The sequence below is a fragment of the Clupea harengus genome, chromosome 1 (assembly GCF_900700415.2).
Source record: "Clupea harengus chromosome 1, Ch_v2.0.2, whole genome shotgun sequence".
NCBI classification, from domain to species: Eukaryota; Metazoa; Chordata; class Actinopteri; order Clupeiformes; family Clupeidae; genus Clupea; species Clupea harengus.
Window position 1 is genome coordinate 21,767,458 of NC_045152.1, and position 15,340 is coordinate 21,782,797.

Genomic DNA, 15,340 nt, shown 5'->3' on the forward strand with positions numbered 1-15,340 from the left:
CACACCCCTTTTTTCTCAGACCCACACAAACACCCTCAGTCTATGTCTATGAATACTCACACACACTCCCACGGTAGCACCATCAGGCAGTGGTGTGCTGCGCCCTGTTCCTCTCCCTGCCTCCCTGCCTCCCTTACTCTCTGACGGCTCCACTCTGTCCCAAATACTTCATTGCTTTGTAGCACACAACAGAGGGATGTGCATGGTGTATTAGTCTATCTGTCAAAAACATTCACACACACACACACACACACACACACACACACACACACACACACACACACACACACACACATACATACATACATACACACACACACACACACACACACACTAGACAGTCACTTACACAGACAGTCATGTTTCACTCTTCTACACACACATTTCTCGCTCTTTCACTCTTTCATTCCCCCTCTCTCTTTCTCTTTTACTCTGTGGGTCTCTCACACACACACACACACGCACACACACACATACACACACACACACACACACACACACACACACACACACACACACACACACACATACACACACACACACACACACACACACATATGTATGCCATGGGTCCTTGTAGAAGCCGTTTGGTCTCTGCTGGAGATGTGTTCATTATTGTGGCTGCCATGACTGTAGGCCCAATTCAAATTAACTCATAACTGGACCCTTAATATAACTCCCCTCCCCTCCCCTCCCCTCCCCTCCCCTCCCTTCCCTTTCCAGACACTCTTCCTCACTCTTCTCATCATTTGCTTCACACACTCGATTTCATCCTTCCCCCCTACTGCTGTGCCAGCATTTAACTTGTTCTCTCCCTGAGGTACAACTGTTCCAGTTTGTTTATTGGAATTTTAAGCTGTGCGTGTGTCTGCAGGCATGTGTGTGGGCAGGTGTGTGTGTGTGTGTGTGTCTGTGTGTGTGTGTGTGTGTGTGTGTGTGTGTGTGTGTGTCTGTGTCTGTGTCTGTGTCTGTGTGTGTCTGTGTCTGTGTCTGTGTCTCTGTGTGTGTGTGTGTGTGTGTGTGTGTGTGTGTGTGTGTGTGTGTGTGTGTGTGTGTGTGTGTGTGTGTGTGTGTGTGTGTGTGCACATTGGGGGTTGGGGGCTGTGATGGAGTGGGGGAGGGGCAGAAGGGGGTGCTGATAAAATGTTTGCCAGTTTTTGTCTAGTAAACTTTGTGAGAATTTTATTTAAATAAATTTGGTAAATTACAAACTGAAAATTATCAAATTTTATATTTCTCATACAAAACAAAAATTATCCATAAACAGGACATTTGTTTTTTAACCAGAACAAGTAAATCAACAACAGAAGTAGGCCAAAAATGATATTGTATGTTTCATTAACCTGTGGTGAATTACACAATGACTGCTTATGGGAATTAGACAGCGTGGGGAGGAAATAGATTTCATCCAATCATGTTTCATTTTCCGTGAAAGTTCCGTCTGAGCCTTGCCCTCCAAATCACATCCAGGGAATAGCAGATCTGTTTTTGATTGTCACATCATGGCGATCAGCCAATTTGAAAGTATCCTGCAGTTGCAGTTCTCCACAATGTAGCGCGTCTCGCATTCAATATGACAGTAAATGCAAGCAACCTTGACCAACGTTAAGCTTTACTAACGTTAAGCTTATTCACTTCATTTAGGGTTCACTTCATAAGTTCTGTTCACCAAAACCATGCTGACGCTGAAAAATAAATGATTTATAGGATTTATCTCTTCTCGTAGTGCTACTGCTCTGATACTAAAATATTGCGCTGTTGCAGGCTTTACATTGCAGTATAGGCCTATAGGCTATGAAAGAAAAGTGGTTTGTAATATGGTATGTAAGAAATAGGATGTCTAGATAGCAACAGAAAAATGCTTTTGTGTGGTCCTTTCCGTCTCTAAATGCATGAAAAATGTGCGTTTATAAGCTATAACGGTTAGTTTTATTCCTGGCTAAACTTTAGTAGCCCATTCTTTTTTTCAGTTTCACATGTAGGGTTGCTACCCGGTGCAGTTTGACAGTTTTTGATTGCATCAAATTAAAATAATATAGTGTCAAATATGATTGTGTTGCGAAGTTGCAATTGCAGCCGACATTATGGGAGACGGGTAGGATTTGGACATTATCAGTTGATGTTGAATTTAGTTGCCCACCCTGTGAATCCAACTGTCCACCCCAGGATGTCATCCCGTTAACAGTCCAACATTGTCATTCTTTCGTCAACCTAGGTATAGCATACGTTAGGCCTACAGGATTATATCCTACTTTATATTTACATTTGGTTTGTAAGTGGAACTGTATTTGATCGATGGATGCCACATAAAATATAGGCTTTCGCTCTTGTGCAATCTCTTTGAAAAATACCAAATTAAAAAGTGTTACTTTCGACTCTGCTTCTCCCTATTATGTCCGTCCATGCCTGCATCACTGTAACTCTGGCCAGTCTAACACTAGGAAATGTACAAGTTACAAGTTACATGTATGAATGTTGGTCCCCTTGCGAATCCTTAGTCCTTGCACCCTGCAGCTGGCCCTGAGCACACGCCGGAGGGTTCCTCTTGCTTGATTACCTATTTGCATTGCAAATGGCAAGAACAATATCGAGTGTGTACTGCAGAACACCCCCGCACGGCACCACAAGACTCCAGCCCTCCCTCTCCAACAACACTTGCTCTCTCAACTGAAAAATCCAAACTCCCCTCTGCCTCTGACTGGCGTCATGCATTTACCACCATCTGAAGGTCTAGCTAGCATCACATAAACAGCTCATCATGCAAGTCAGATAGCTGCACCGCACTAAATGTATACAAACCACTTGAATATTTAAAATGTAAAGTACTAAGCATGAATTTGACAGCGTGGTGCCCACAGGGTCTGGAGGTTGGTGTTAATATTTACCCCGGTCTCAGGCTGATTGACATCTGCTCCAGGGGAGCACCCCTGCAGCGAGGCACTGGCTGGAGTCCCTAGTAATTAGCGATTAGCTATGCGGCCTCAGCAATCAAGCTGCTAGCCATAATGATGAGCGCTGTGATGACACGGGCCTGCAGCACATCTGTGGCAGGGTCTGTGTGAGCCTGCATGGCTCCCGTCTGGTCTCATGTTTTTATCTGAGGTTGTTTGTTTGTTTGTTTAGGTACAAATTAGGCGAACCACTAGCCCTTGTAAAACTGTAAAACATTTGCAGGGTGTTTTTATGATGCCAACATTTTGAAGATATAATACATTACCGCATACCCAAGGGGACATTTTCCACACGTGCACAAGTGATTCACTGTTCAGTGTGTGGATGCATTGTAAACAGGTACAGATGAGCACACACACACACACCCACGTACACACACAGATAAACACGAAATGATGTGCACGTGGGCTCACCGGCAGGCACACACACAAGTACAACAGCATAATTAAAATAATTTCATGCAAATTATTCATGCTGAATACTTGGTGGTGGTGGGTGCGCCTTTGAAAAGTTCCCCCTGTGAAGTTTCCACATCACCATGATTTTCCACCTTGAAGGAAACTTGCAGAAATGTGTTGTTAACAGGGACACGGGGCGCAGGGCTAGGGAAAATCATTGTGTGATGTTATGGAAATGCGCGTGGCTCCTGCTGCTTTGGAAATGGGGGACAGCTGCCGCGGACTGCTCTGGCAGGACTTAGTGTACCCTAGCCTGCCTTGCCCACCTGTCGGCAGCTGCTCCAAAAGATAGGTATGCAGAAGTCATCTTGGCAAGGTAGCTGTAATGTGTAGAGAAAACAACAATGCAAAAACACTAAATACAAAATAATAAAACAGATACAAAAAAAAAATTGTAAATAAATAATTAAATACCAGTCTATTCTAGTCAGACAAATCAATACAGATCACAATTACATTTTCTTTCTTTTTCTTGTGACAGTTAAACTGTCACTTAAGATATAAGAGGAGAGATACAAACAGGCGTTCATCACCAGGTGGTGAATCTGCTCCGAGTGAAGCAGGGCCTGGGCAACAGCAGAAGGAGGCGGTGGCGGCGGGCGGCAGGCATCCGGATGAATGAATCACTTCACATCCTATTGGGCGAATGTAAATATTCTAATTAAAGGCTTGCTGACACTGTTGAGGTGTGGGATGGGATGGGAGGGGGCAAGTTGTTGTTGTTGTTGATGTTGGTTTTTTAGGAGGGGGGGGGGGGGAGTAGGAGATGTGTGGCTTGGCTCCATGAATGTGTCAGGCTGTGGGTGTTTACACGACTCTGACGAGATCAGCAGCACGGTTACGGAGACGAATGGACGGGGATGGCAGGCGGGAGAGATAGATAGATGATACCGAAGGCTTGGGGATAGAGGGAGCAGGGGAGAGTGGTAGGGTGGGGTGGGGTGGGGTGACGTGGGGCTAGCAGGTTGGGATATTAATGGGCAGCCTGGGCCGGCCCCCCACTAGATTGCAATAATGCCACATTCAAATGAAAATGGAAGAGCACGCCGAGGCCATATTGGATTTCCTGCTGCAGCATTTGCGTGACTGTGCTTTCTGCTGGGATATTACCAAAACCCCACGGAGAGAGAGAGAGGGAGGGAGGGAGAAAGCAAGAATGGAGAGAGACAGAGATTAAGAAAGAGACAAGAGGAGACAGATGGGGGAAACAGAGAATGAGGAAAAGATGAAAATTGAGTGGCAGAGGGAGGAGGAGTAGAAAATATGGAGAAAAAGAGAGATGAAGATAGAGGAGATATTTCAGGGTAAACATCAGGTAGAGGGACCATCAAGGGGGTGAGATGGAGTGATCATTTTTTAGGGAGGGGGCAGAAATCAAGAAACGATAGGTAGAGCGAGAGAGTGAAGGGCATGGGGAGAAGCCATCTGTTGGAATAAGGATGAACAGAATGAGGCGATAATGATAGAACACAGCGGAACGACAGACACAGAGCGGGTGGATTAAAAGGAAACATGCCTCCCCTATGGCGGATGCAGCCTCAGAGATATTCACAGTTGTAATCATAAGCACAGCAGCCACAGTCACAGCCGAATCCAGGGCTCGAGTCTCACCTAGCAGCAAGAGCAGTCGGAGCTTTCGTCTGTCAGTTGGTGATTCAGTCAAAGCTGTTGCCTTAGTCACAGCTTTCATCACAATGGCAGCCACAGATACGCACAGGCATAGGGGTGCTATGAAGAACTCTAAAGAGCTCATTCATTCATTCTGCCATGTTGAATCCTTGTACAACCAAAGGTCGAACGAAACGAAAAAAGAGAACTTGCATCAGTCTTGACAGATTCTAAATGTATATTTCAGATATAATACAAAATGAAATACAAACATACATACTCTCTCACACACACGCACACACACACACATATATAGTATATATATATATGTGTGTGTGTGTGTGTGTGTGTGTGTGTGTGAGGCAATGAGTGTTGTCACTACTGCAGTGTCATTACTGGCTCTCCTCTCTGAGCCCCTGCAGACACCCAGGACAGGAGGAGGAAGTGTTAAATATGGGCACATGACTAGGGGCCGTGACAGCCTGATGAATGTCAATGATCCCCCGCTTGCCTCCTGAGGGGAGATGAAGGCACAGGCACAGACGGATTACGCAGCAGTGTCTCCTGTGGAATTACAAATAGCTCTTTTTTTCCCACATGGACGTTAAAAGGTGGATCTTATTTCTTAATGTAGACAAAGTCACACAAAAAAAACTTTGATTCCTGTTCTCCCACTTCAAGTGCGCTCAAGTAAGAAGGAATTTATTAATCGTGTGAAGTAGGTAAAGGACTTTGTGTCTGTTTTATACAAAAAAAATGAAGCAAAAAATGAAGGCCAGGATACACACAATATCTATGGTTACATCTCTGGTGGCAGTAAGAATAGGGGAGTAGAAGCGGAGAACGTGGCTCAGTTCAGGGAGACATGGTGTGTAAAGGAGGGGATAGTTACCCTAATAACTAATAATGAATGACTTTGGGAGGCTTGTTTTCAACTGGTGAAGTGTTTTTTTCTCTTGATAGTTTCGATAGTCAAATGTTAATTTAAATAGACAGGACGCATGAGAGTGACTGAGTCTGTGGCCAAAACAAAGAGGCATGACGGCACTGTGTTCGTGTGTGTGTGTGTGTGTGTGCGTGCGTATGTACATGTGTACCCATTTGTGCATATCTGTGTGTGTGTGTGTGTGTGTGTGTGTGTGTGTGTGTGTGTGTGCGTATGTACATGTGTACCCATGTGTGCATATCTGTGTGTGTGTGTGTGTGTTTGTGACTGCTCTGTGCTGTGAAGTCCCCAGACATCATCATATCAGCCCTCGCACGCACAGCCTCTTGTATAAAACTCTGTTGGAAACCTTTTGGGCATTGGAACACGCGTGCTGATGTGTGTTTGGCATTGGAACACGCGTGCTGATGTGTGTTTGGCATTGGAACACGCGTGCTGATGTGTGTTTGGCATTGGAACACGCGTGCTGATGTGTGTTTGGCATTGGAACACGCGTGCTGATGTGTGTTTGGCATTGGAACACGCGTGCTGATGTGTGTTTGGCATTGGAACACGGGTGCTGATGTGTGTTTGGCATTGGAACACGCGTGTTGATGTGTGTTTCTTTTCTGATGTGTTTTCTGTTTCTTTACATTTTACAAAAACGCTGACAAGCATTTCCATCCTACTTCTCGACCTCTTTCTCCTTTCCTTCCCCCTTTCACCATTTTCATTTTGTTTCCTTCTCCTGTAGCTGCCTTGTCAGCAGCAGAGAGCAGCAACTGCATCTGTCGAGCTCCCTGCAACATGACCCGCTACAACAAGGAGCTCTCCATGGTCAAAATCCCTAGCAAGACCTCTGCCCGCTACCTGGAGAAGAAGTTCAACCGTTCGGAGAAGTACATCACGTAAGTGTCTTGATGGAAGACTCCAATGCAGTAGTTTTTTGTTTGTTTGTTTGTTTGTTTGTTTGTTTGCATGTTTCATGTATTTATATGCATCTGTAAGCCAGTAATTACTGTTGCTTACAAACTTTTTTTTTTATTTGCAAACTCTCAGCATTTCTGATCCCACCGCTAACACCAAGCAGATCAACAGACATTGAGCTGAACGCTGCCAAACGAACCGAATCTGCTGTGCTAATGAATGTTTCTCTATCGCGGTAGATGCTGCTAGGCGGGTAATGGTGGCATTAGTATTCAGTACTTTTATCGAGTGAAATCCCCTTAGCCTCGTTCATTTTCCCTCTTAAAGTCGGAAGTTTGATCATTTGTCCATGGCGCAGGCAGAGCGGTGCGTCTGGGAATATGCTCGGCAGTGGCGCGGATGCTCGGGCGCCACGTACTCCATTACACAAACAGGAAGCAGACAGCCTCTCATTTTCTTTTAGTCTCACTTGAAGGATTGTGGGATATCCATCTAAATGAAGACTGAGGAACATGATGGCATGCTGATCAACAGATGTCTTTTGGATGCAGTTTTGTTTTGGAGATTTGAAACACAAATGCAAATGCACATAGCAATATGCACACACCCACACATGCACACGTAATAAAGCTGTGAAACAGATGTATGCATATGTTTTTTGCATGGGTACACACACACACAAACACACACACAAATACACACACACACACACACACACAACACCACACACATAATAGAATAGAATAGAATATCTTTATTGTCATTGCACAAGTACAACGAAATTGAGGTAGCAGCTCTCAGACTCAGTGCAGTTGAAAAGTATTACGTAAATGGAATGGAATGGAAAAGTTTCCAGTTTATAAGAGAGCATTCTACAAAACTGAAGAGTTGCATTAAGAAGTGTCAAATAAATTGAATTTCTGGGCTATTAGTCTGACCATAACCAACTATATGTGAATATATAATAATGTATTATGTTGATCAGTGTCCATAACAATGAGTTTGTGTGTGTGTGTGTGTGTGTGTGTGTGTGTGTGTGTGTGTGTGTGTGTGTGTGTGTGTGTGTGTGTGTGTGTGTGTGTATGTGTGTGTGTGTGTGTGTGTGTGTGAGTGAGTGTGTGTGTGTGTGTGTGTGTGTGTGTGTGTGTGTGTGTGTGTGTGTGTGTGTGTGTGTGTGTGTGTGTGTGTGTGTGTGTGTGTGTGTGTGTACCTTTGTAATGCAGCACAGGTTTCTGTGCATTCTTAGAGATACTGATCTGTCTGTCCTCCTTCCTCCTCAGGGATAATATCCTGGTACTGGACGTGTTCTTCGAGGCTCTGAACTATGAGACCATCGAGCAGAAGAAGGCCTACGAGGTGGCAGGTCTGCTGGGTGGGTTGAAACACGTTCCCTCAGTTGTTTATGAATATTGTTATTAATCATTTTTGTGATCACTCTATCTCTCTCTATCGTTCTCACTCGCTGTCTTTCTCTCAATCACAGGGGACATTGGAGGTCAGATGGGACTGTTCATTGGTGCAAGCATACTGACCATCCTCGAGCTGTTCGACTATGCTTATGAGGTCAGTAGCTCTCCGTCTTTTTAATGAACCTCTGCACACACACACACACACACACACACACACATAAAAGAGAGAGAGAGAGAGAGAGACAAACAAGCAGCTATGGTCAAATGAATTCCCCCAATAACTAATAAACTATTAACCAATTAATTCGGTATGTAATGGGTTCATACTGTTTTGGTGAAGGGCTTATTTCTCCACTTGGTGACTTGAAGAGTCCAGGAATACCTAGACAGTCAAATCATAAAGTGACCTCCCTGAACATCCTACCTCCATCCCCCAGCGTGTCTCAGCCAACCTGAACACGACCGCTGAACATAAACTTGTCATTCAGAGCCTCATTTGAAGCCGCATTAAAAGTTTCATCCCCTCACTTGACGGCTAATGGCCATTAACAGTAAGATTTAATAGAGGTTACATCCGACAACCCATCTCTCTCTACGACCCCTTAAGGGAAATAAGGATAAGTTGTAATGTGAAGCGCTAACACGGGACCACATTTGGACCAGAGATGGCGCGTTACCATTGCTGCATGGCCAACTGTGTACCAGTGAGACCTTCAGTGCCATTGCCAAGTGTTCCTCACATGTTTATGAGGCCTGCGTGAGCAGTTGTGAGAGATGTATGAGTGGTAATAAGGTTTGGAGGAGCCTCATGTGGCACCGCGTGTGGTTTGCCGTAGGTGGTGAAGGAGAGATTGCTGGACCTGCTCAGCCGGGAAGAGGAGGAGGAGAGTCATGGAGAGGATGTGGTAAGAGAGAGAAAGAGAGAGTGTGTGTGTGTGTGTGTTTGTTTGCATGTGAGTGGCAAGGTATGTGTGTGTGTGTGTGTGTGTGTGTGTGTGTGTGTGTGTGTGTGGGAGAAAATGAAAACAAAGTACCTTGTACCTGACTGAAAATATGTTTGAGCATATACAGTATTGTACGTCCAAAACCTGTGTGTACCTTCGGGTTCAGCCTGTTTGTTTGTATTTTGACATTACTTCATGTCTTATGTCCCTGTATGGTTATGTCTTACATGCATGCTGAATCCAGAGCACATGTGACCCCGTGGTGAACCACTCGGAGACCATCAGCCACACGGTCAGCGTCCCTCTGCAGACCACACTGGGCACCCTGGAGGAGATCGCCTGCTGAGTGCACCACTTCTCCACACCAGCAGGTGGCACCAGCGCGTACACCCAGACACTCTTCCTCTTCTTCTTCCTCCTCCTCCTCCTCCATGCAGATAGGACTGGGTTCTCTGGGAGGGAGAGAGAGAGAGAGAGAGAGAGAGAGAGGAAGATAGAGAGGAAGAGCAATGGGAGAGGGAAAAGGACAAAGATGGTGCCCAGCCCTCCCTGCTTCTTAACAGACTCTCCCATAAGGACACTCTGACATATGGAGCTTCGTTGAGCCTGCAGGAGGTTTGCAGAGGGTCTTTTGGAACCGAGCGGTCAAGCCGTGCCGTTGCTTCACACATTCACGCAGCCACAAACACGTTTGGTGACCTTCTCATGGAGCTTATGAAAACAGTGCCAAACATTGTGTACAGAAACATCTATAAGATACGGACCATGAACTAAATAGACATACAGTGGATGTTGAGCAGAACAGAATCTGTACAGGACATGATCTCACACTTCTCATCTCAAAGTCTACTGCCATACCTGTTATATAAAGAGAAAAGCAAAACAATGAAATTGTTGGTAAACTGTCAAAAATTTGCATGTGTCAGTTTTTTGGATACAATGCAGTTTTCTTGTTCTGATTGCATTGGGGCTGATGTAATGGTGTATGTGTATGATTTAAGTATGTGAGTGAGTGTGTCTCTTTGTATGACGTGTGTCTGTCTGTCTGTCAGCCATATGCTGTGCAGTCTCCTTTTGTAAAGGCTCTAGTCTCTATCCCCACACTCTTACAAGGCTTCTCATTCTGACACTGTTTTCGTGACAACAAAGGTCAGAGGTCAGTGAGGTTTGATGGTGGCCATTTTGTAACGTAGAAAAGAGACGCCTGGCATTTGCAGTGACAGTCCACCCAACTCTACACAGTTAAGGCTTGTCCAAAAATGGAGATGTTTTGTGGCAAATGGATTATAAAGCAAAGCTTTAGTTGTCAGTGTGATTATGACATGTGTGATGGTATTTATTTGCTGTTGATTATGCTTTGGGCTTCAATTTCTTTTTTTTCAGAGAACTTATTTTCATTGAAAAATTTGTAAAAAAAACGAAACAAAAAAAACAATAACGCTGAATGTCAATGATGTGCAGTCATTTTACCGTACCAGTTGCCATGGCACTTAACTGCTTCTGTACTTAAACATGTGTGACATTTAAAGCAAGAAACAAATCGTACTTTTTTTTCTGTGAGTGACATTAAAACAGTAATCCCACTGACTGTGAGTGGCATGTTGAGAGAGCTGCCATTAAACAGTAACTGTAACCAGTAGCAGATAGCCTTCAGTGGGCAGCGATACAGGCCCTCTCCTCCCCTACATCCCTCCCAAGTCCTCCTATAGTATCCCCATGGCAACATTTAAAGGCTTTTATCATTCTTCTGCAGGCGCGCAGCCAACCCTGTTACAGTGTTTAGCATCGCTCCCGAGGCAGCACTGTCCTCTCAAGCAGAACCAGAACCAAGTGGAAGTGATGTATGCTTATTTCCTTGTTCATGTGGAACTCTCAGGAGGAACCAGAACCAAGTAGAAGTGATGTAAGGGGGGGGGGGGGGGGGGGGGGCAAGGAACTAGGTGGCTTCTCTGCACATTGTTCTGAAACATTATTATTATTATTATTGTTGATGTTGTTATTATTTCATGAAAAATATACAATGGGGTTTTGTTCCCTTTAAATGGCTTCTAAGTGTTTATCGACATGTGCAGTATGTTTTCTTTTGTCCCGCACAGCTTTTTAGGGGGATATGCCATCCATTCCACTGTGGATGTTCTGGACATAAACATAGCCCACTTTACTTTTGCCAACTGTCAACACATTAGTCCTTTACTATAAGACACTCATAGCTTCGTTTCAGAGCCTCAGAGAAGAGCCACGCTCAGCAGAAAGAAAGCACACACCTGCATAGACAGTGGACTGAGGGCTGAGAGTCTCCACATGAGGACCAACCTTCCCACCTGGGCTCTCCATAAATGTCAGCTCAGTTTGTTGAACAGAAATCAACCAATAACAGCGCACTGTCCAAGTGCAATTTTGTGTGCAAATGACAAACATACCTGCAGATGTTTCCTTCTGAAAGCATGTGTTCCCTTGAGCATCCTGCTATGATATGTTGGAATTGGGCAGGCTACACTGGGACACACACACACACACACACACACACACACACACACACACACACACAAACACACACACACACAGGCTACACTGGGACACACACACACACACAGACACAGACACAGACACACACACACACACACACACACACACACACACACTGTGGGACTTCATGTAGGATGTGTATGGGTTACAATCAGAGATATGAGAAAAGTTTAACGGCATTTTTTTTTTACCATGGTAGCTAAGGTCAGAAAAAGGTGTTGTCAATGAAACGTAAATATTCATTGACTAAAAGAACCAAAATACTTTTAAGCTGTTCCAACAAAACCCACACAGAGGACACACTTGCATTTCTTGATACGTCACAGAAAAATATTTTGCTTCAGTGGTCCTGAGCCATGCAGCCTTAACCAGACTGAGGAGACAGACCCATACCATTTTTCTATGCCATATGGTATACAAACATATCGTCAAAATCTATAATTTTTGCATCAAATAATATAAAATAATATAATTAAATAACATGAAAACTAATTTCATTGAACGGTGGCTATTTGATCATGAATTTTCGATTGCGTTTTTCTCAAAAGTGCACTTGGACCTTGTGAATTCTCGGTTGATGATATCTATTGGCTTTTCTGATCCAAATGCAGTCTGTGCTTTTGGTGTCAGTTGCCCCTCAGCTTGTGCTTTTGGTGTCAGTTGCCCCTCAGCTTGGAGCTAGTCTTCAAAATGTGGACGTGGGCTCTGTCACGTCCTTTCCTCAGCTGGAAAAGAAATTAATTTCATAACACTCCAAAATGATAATGGTGTTTTGTATCAATTACATTCTTTTTTATTCTGCCCTTTAGAGTGTACTCAAATGTGTGTGTGTGTGTGTGTCTGTGTGTGTGTGTTAGTGATAGAAGGAGGTGTTTTCTTGTTTACACTTCGATAAGCATGGAATCAATCTCCCCCATTACTGAGAGAGATCCCTGCAGTGCCAATTAAAAGACGTAATAAAAGAGAGTTCGGTACAATCATCGTTTCCTAGTTTGTCAGAAAATGGCACCAGGCTGTTTGCCACGCGCCAGCTTTGTTCAACAGCCGTGCCTGATTAGCAGTCACAAAGTGAGTCAGGACACCAGGGCTTTCATGGGCTCCAGACTCGTGGTTTTAAGGCAACACACTTCATAGTGTCATTGTCTCTTCAGTGGAACATGGAGGCAACTCAAAAAGGCAAATAGGCAATGTACTTCTAAATTTTGAGTATGTGTATATGGAAAGAAGTTTCATTGTTTTGTTTTTTGGTTAACTGGAAATTGAATGGTTGATTTCATTTCTATATTTGCGCATGTAAGACATGCTCACATACCGGTACTATGATTCATACTGTTCATCTTTTATTGGTAAACATTTGTTTGTTTGTTCTTCGGGCCCGTGTCAGTGGGAAACTTATTTTAATGCAATGGAGCTCAAGAGCCCAGCATGGGATGCAGTGCAAGTAAAGTGATGACAAACTGTCCTGTGATTTGATTTGATATCTTGACTTCTTTCTCTGCTGTGTCTCTCCACCTGTCATCTCCTCCTTCTCTCTGGCTGTCAATGTCTTTCTCTTTTCTCAGCCATAATCAGTGTTCTCTCTCTCTCTCTCTCTCTTCTCTGTTGTCTCTCTCACATTTTGTATCTGTTTCTTTCTGTTGGTGTGTCTCTTTCTCTCTGTCTGTCTTTATTTCTGTATATTTCATTTTTTTTGTCTTTCTCCCCGACTGTGGCCAAGCTGTGTGTAATATCTTTGTGCGTGGCTCACCATCTTTTCCCCCTGTCCTTTTCCTTCTCTTGAAGATGGGCAGAGGGTGGGGAGGGCTGATTAGGGTGGATGTATGTGTGGAGACAGCGCTACTAATGGTGACTGCAAAAATGCTTTTTCATGACATTATGCATCTGTGTTTTTAATGTGAATAAATCAAAGTATCTTTTCTTCTTGCTGGTTTTCTTCTTTGTGGCGTGCATACTGTATGTGTGTGTGTGTGTGTGTGTTTTTGACTGTTTGCTTATTGTTTTGTGTGCATGTGTTTGTTTCTGTTTTGTTTGTGTGTGTGTGTGTGTGTCTGTGTGCGCGTGCGTGCATGTGTGTGTGTGTGTGTGTGTCTGCGTGCGTGCGTGTGTGTGTGTGTGTGTGTGTGCACGTGTGCGCGCATCAGATCTGTTTAGCAATGATAACAGAGAAACCTAGGTTATGACTAATGCAAACAACCAAAAAAGAGACATGAGCTCAAAACAATGGAGGAGGAGGAGGAGGAGGCTGATAAGACCTGGGCACAGTGCTTTCTCCCTGGCAAGAATACTCACGCTGTTAAAGTGGAGCACTGGCAGGAGTAACACGCTAACGTTGCGTCGCAGATATTTATAGAATCTACTTCCTCTCACGGTTCAAGACACGCTTATGCACGGAAACGGTGCTTCAGGTAACTCCATGAGCATGGCCTCCCTTTCCAGCACGCAATTCTTAATTCTTGTTGAGGTCAGCCCCTCTTATGTCACCATGGAACTGCACTTTTACTTCTAAACTAAATCTCATGAGTCATTGCCTCTTAGGGTTACTCATTAGTCCAAAGCCAAACCTTTATTTATAGATTGCATTGTTGTGTTAATTATGAATATATACATGTGATGCTGTACTATCAAAGTCATGTCAACTGAGTTCACGCTGATTCAGTGGTTGAAGAAATACATTTTAGATTTGAAGGGAGGAATTCAACTCAGACAGCGTATGAACTGAAGGTGCCTGAAGTTGACTTTTCAACATGTGTCTGCGAGCCTCAGAATTATTGGGTTTGATTTTTGCTGTCAATGATGTGTGACTGCTTCTTTTGACATTTTTACATCCTAACAAAAGCTGAGAAGTCAAACCAGCTAATGAAGTCTTAAGCTGCGGAATACATTTTAAAACCCTGGAACTGGGAGAATTGTAGTGTAGCTTTACACGTTTTATTCCAGTGAATCCATTTCGGCTGATTAGAAATTTTTCAAAATTAAATTAATGTTCAGCCAACCTTTTTTTTTGTTACCATTTCCATATCGTCCAAGAAACAGCTTCCACTAAGAACAAACTGTCATGGGCAGGAAGGAGAGCCCCCCCCCCCCCCCGAGTAGACGGTCGGTATAAGCTGCTGTTTGAGCAGCACTGACCCCGGGGCCGAGTCGTTCTCAATCACTTGTCGCTCGTGTTTATTGCACAAGAGAGGCTGACGGCTAATTGAATTGCCTCTGTGCATTTTCTAATAGGCTTCCCTTCACTGTAGGTGTAATGAGGCCTGCACAAATCAATGGCCCTTTTTTAAGTTTTTTCTTTTTTTCAAACGGCTGGATAGGCTAATGAACACTATTGTTTATGAAGGATGTCTGGTTCCCTCTCACAAGCGTCGTAGGAGACAACCCTCTCCTCCCCTTACCCCGTCACTTCATGACCTCATTAAAGCAGCAGAAACACACCGGATTTACTCTCCACACAGAGGGAGCAAGCTGTGGCCAGGCCTGGCAGGTGTTTAGAGGAGAGAGCCCAGTGCTTTGGCTCCCTGGGCCCTGGTTAGCCCTCTCCTTAAAACACATTTCAGAAAGATGAAGGGAAAATAAAAACACTCAAGAGCCGAG

At 44.2% G+C, this 15,340-nt stretch overlaps 1 protein-coding gene across 4 annotated transcripts in view; it reads left to right on the forward strand.

The window, feature by feature from the left end:
- Window positions 1–11,144, forward strand: part of asic2 (acid-sensing (proton-gated) ion channel 2) — a 337,257-nt gene extending 326,113 nt beyond the window's left edge. For all 4 annotated transcript variants that reach the window (XM_031571281.2, XM_042708081.1, XM_031571271.2 and 1 more), the window contains exons 7-11: window positions 6,698–6,851; window positions 8,151–8,242; window positions 8,354–8,433; window positions 9,116–9,184; window positions 9,468–11,144. In XM_031571281.2, coding sequence (XP_031427141.1) covers window positions 6,698–6,851; window positions 8,151–8,242; window positions 8,354–8,433; window positions 9,116–9,184; window positions 9,468–9,569 — 497 coding nt within the window. In that variant the 3' untranslated portion in view covers window positions 9,570–11,144. The remainder of the gene's footprint in view (window positions 1–6,697; window positions 6,852–8,150; window positions 8,243–8,353; window positions 8,434–9,115; window positions 9,185–9,467) is intronic.
- Window positions 11,145–15,340: the final 4,196 nt, after the last annotated feature.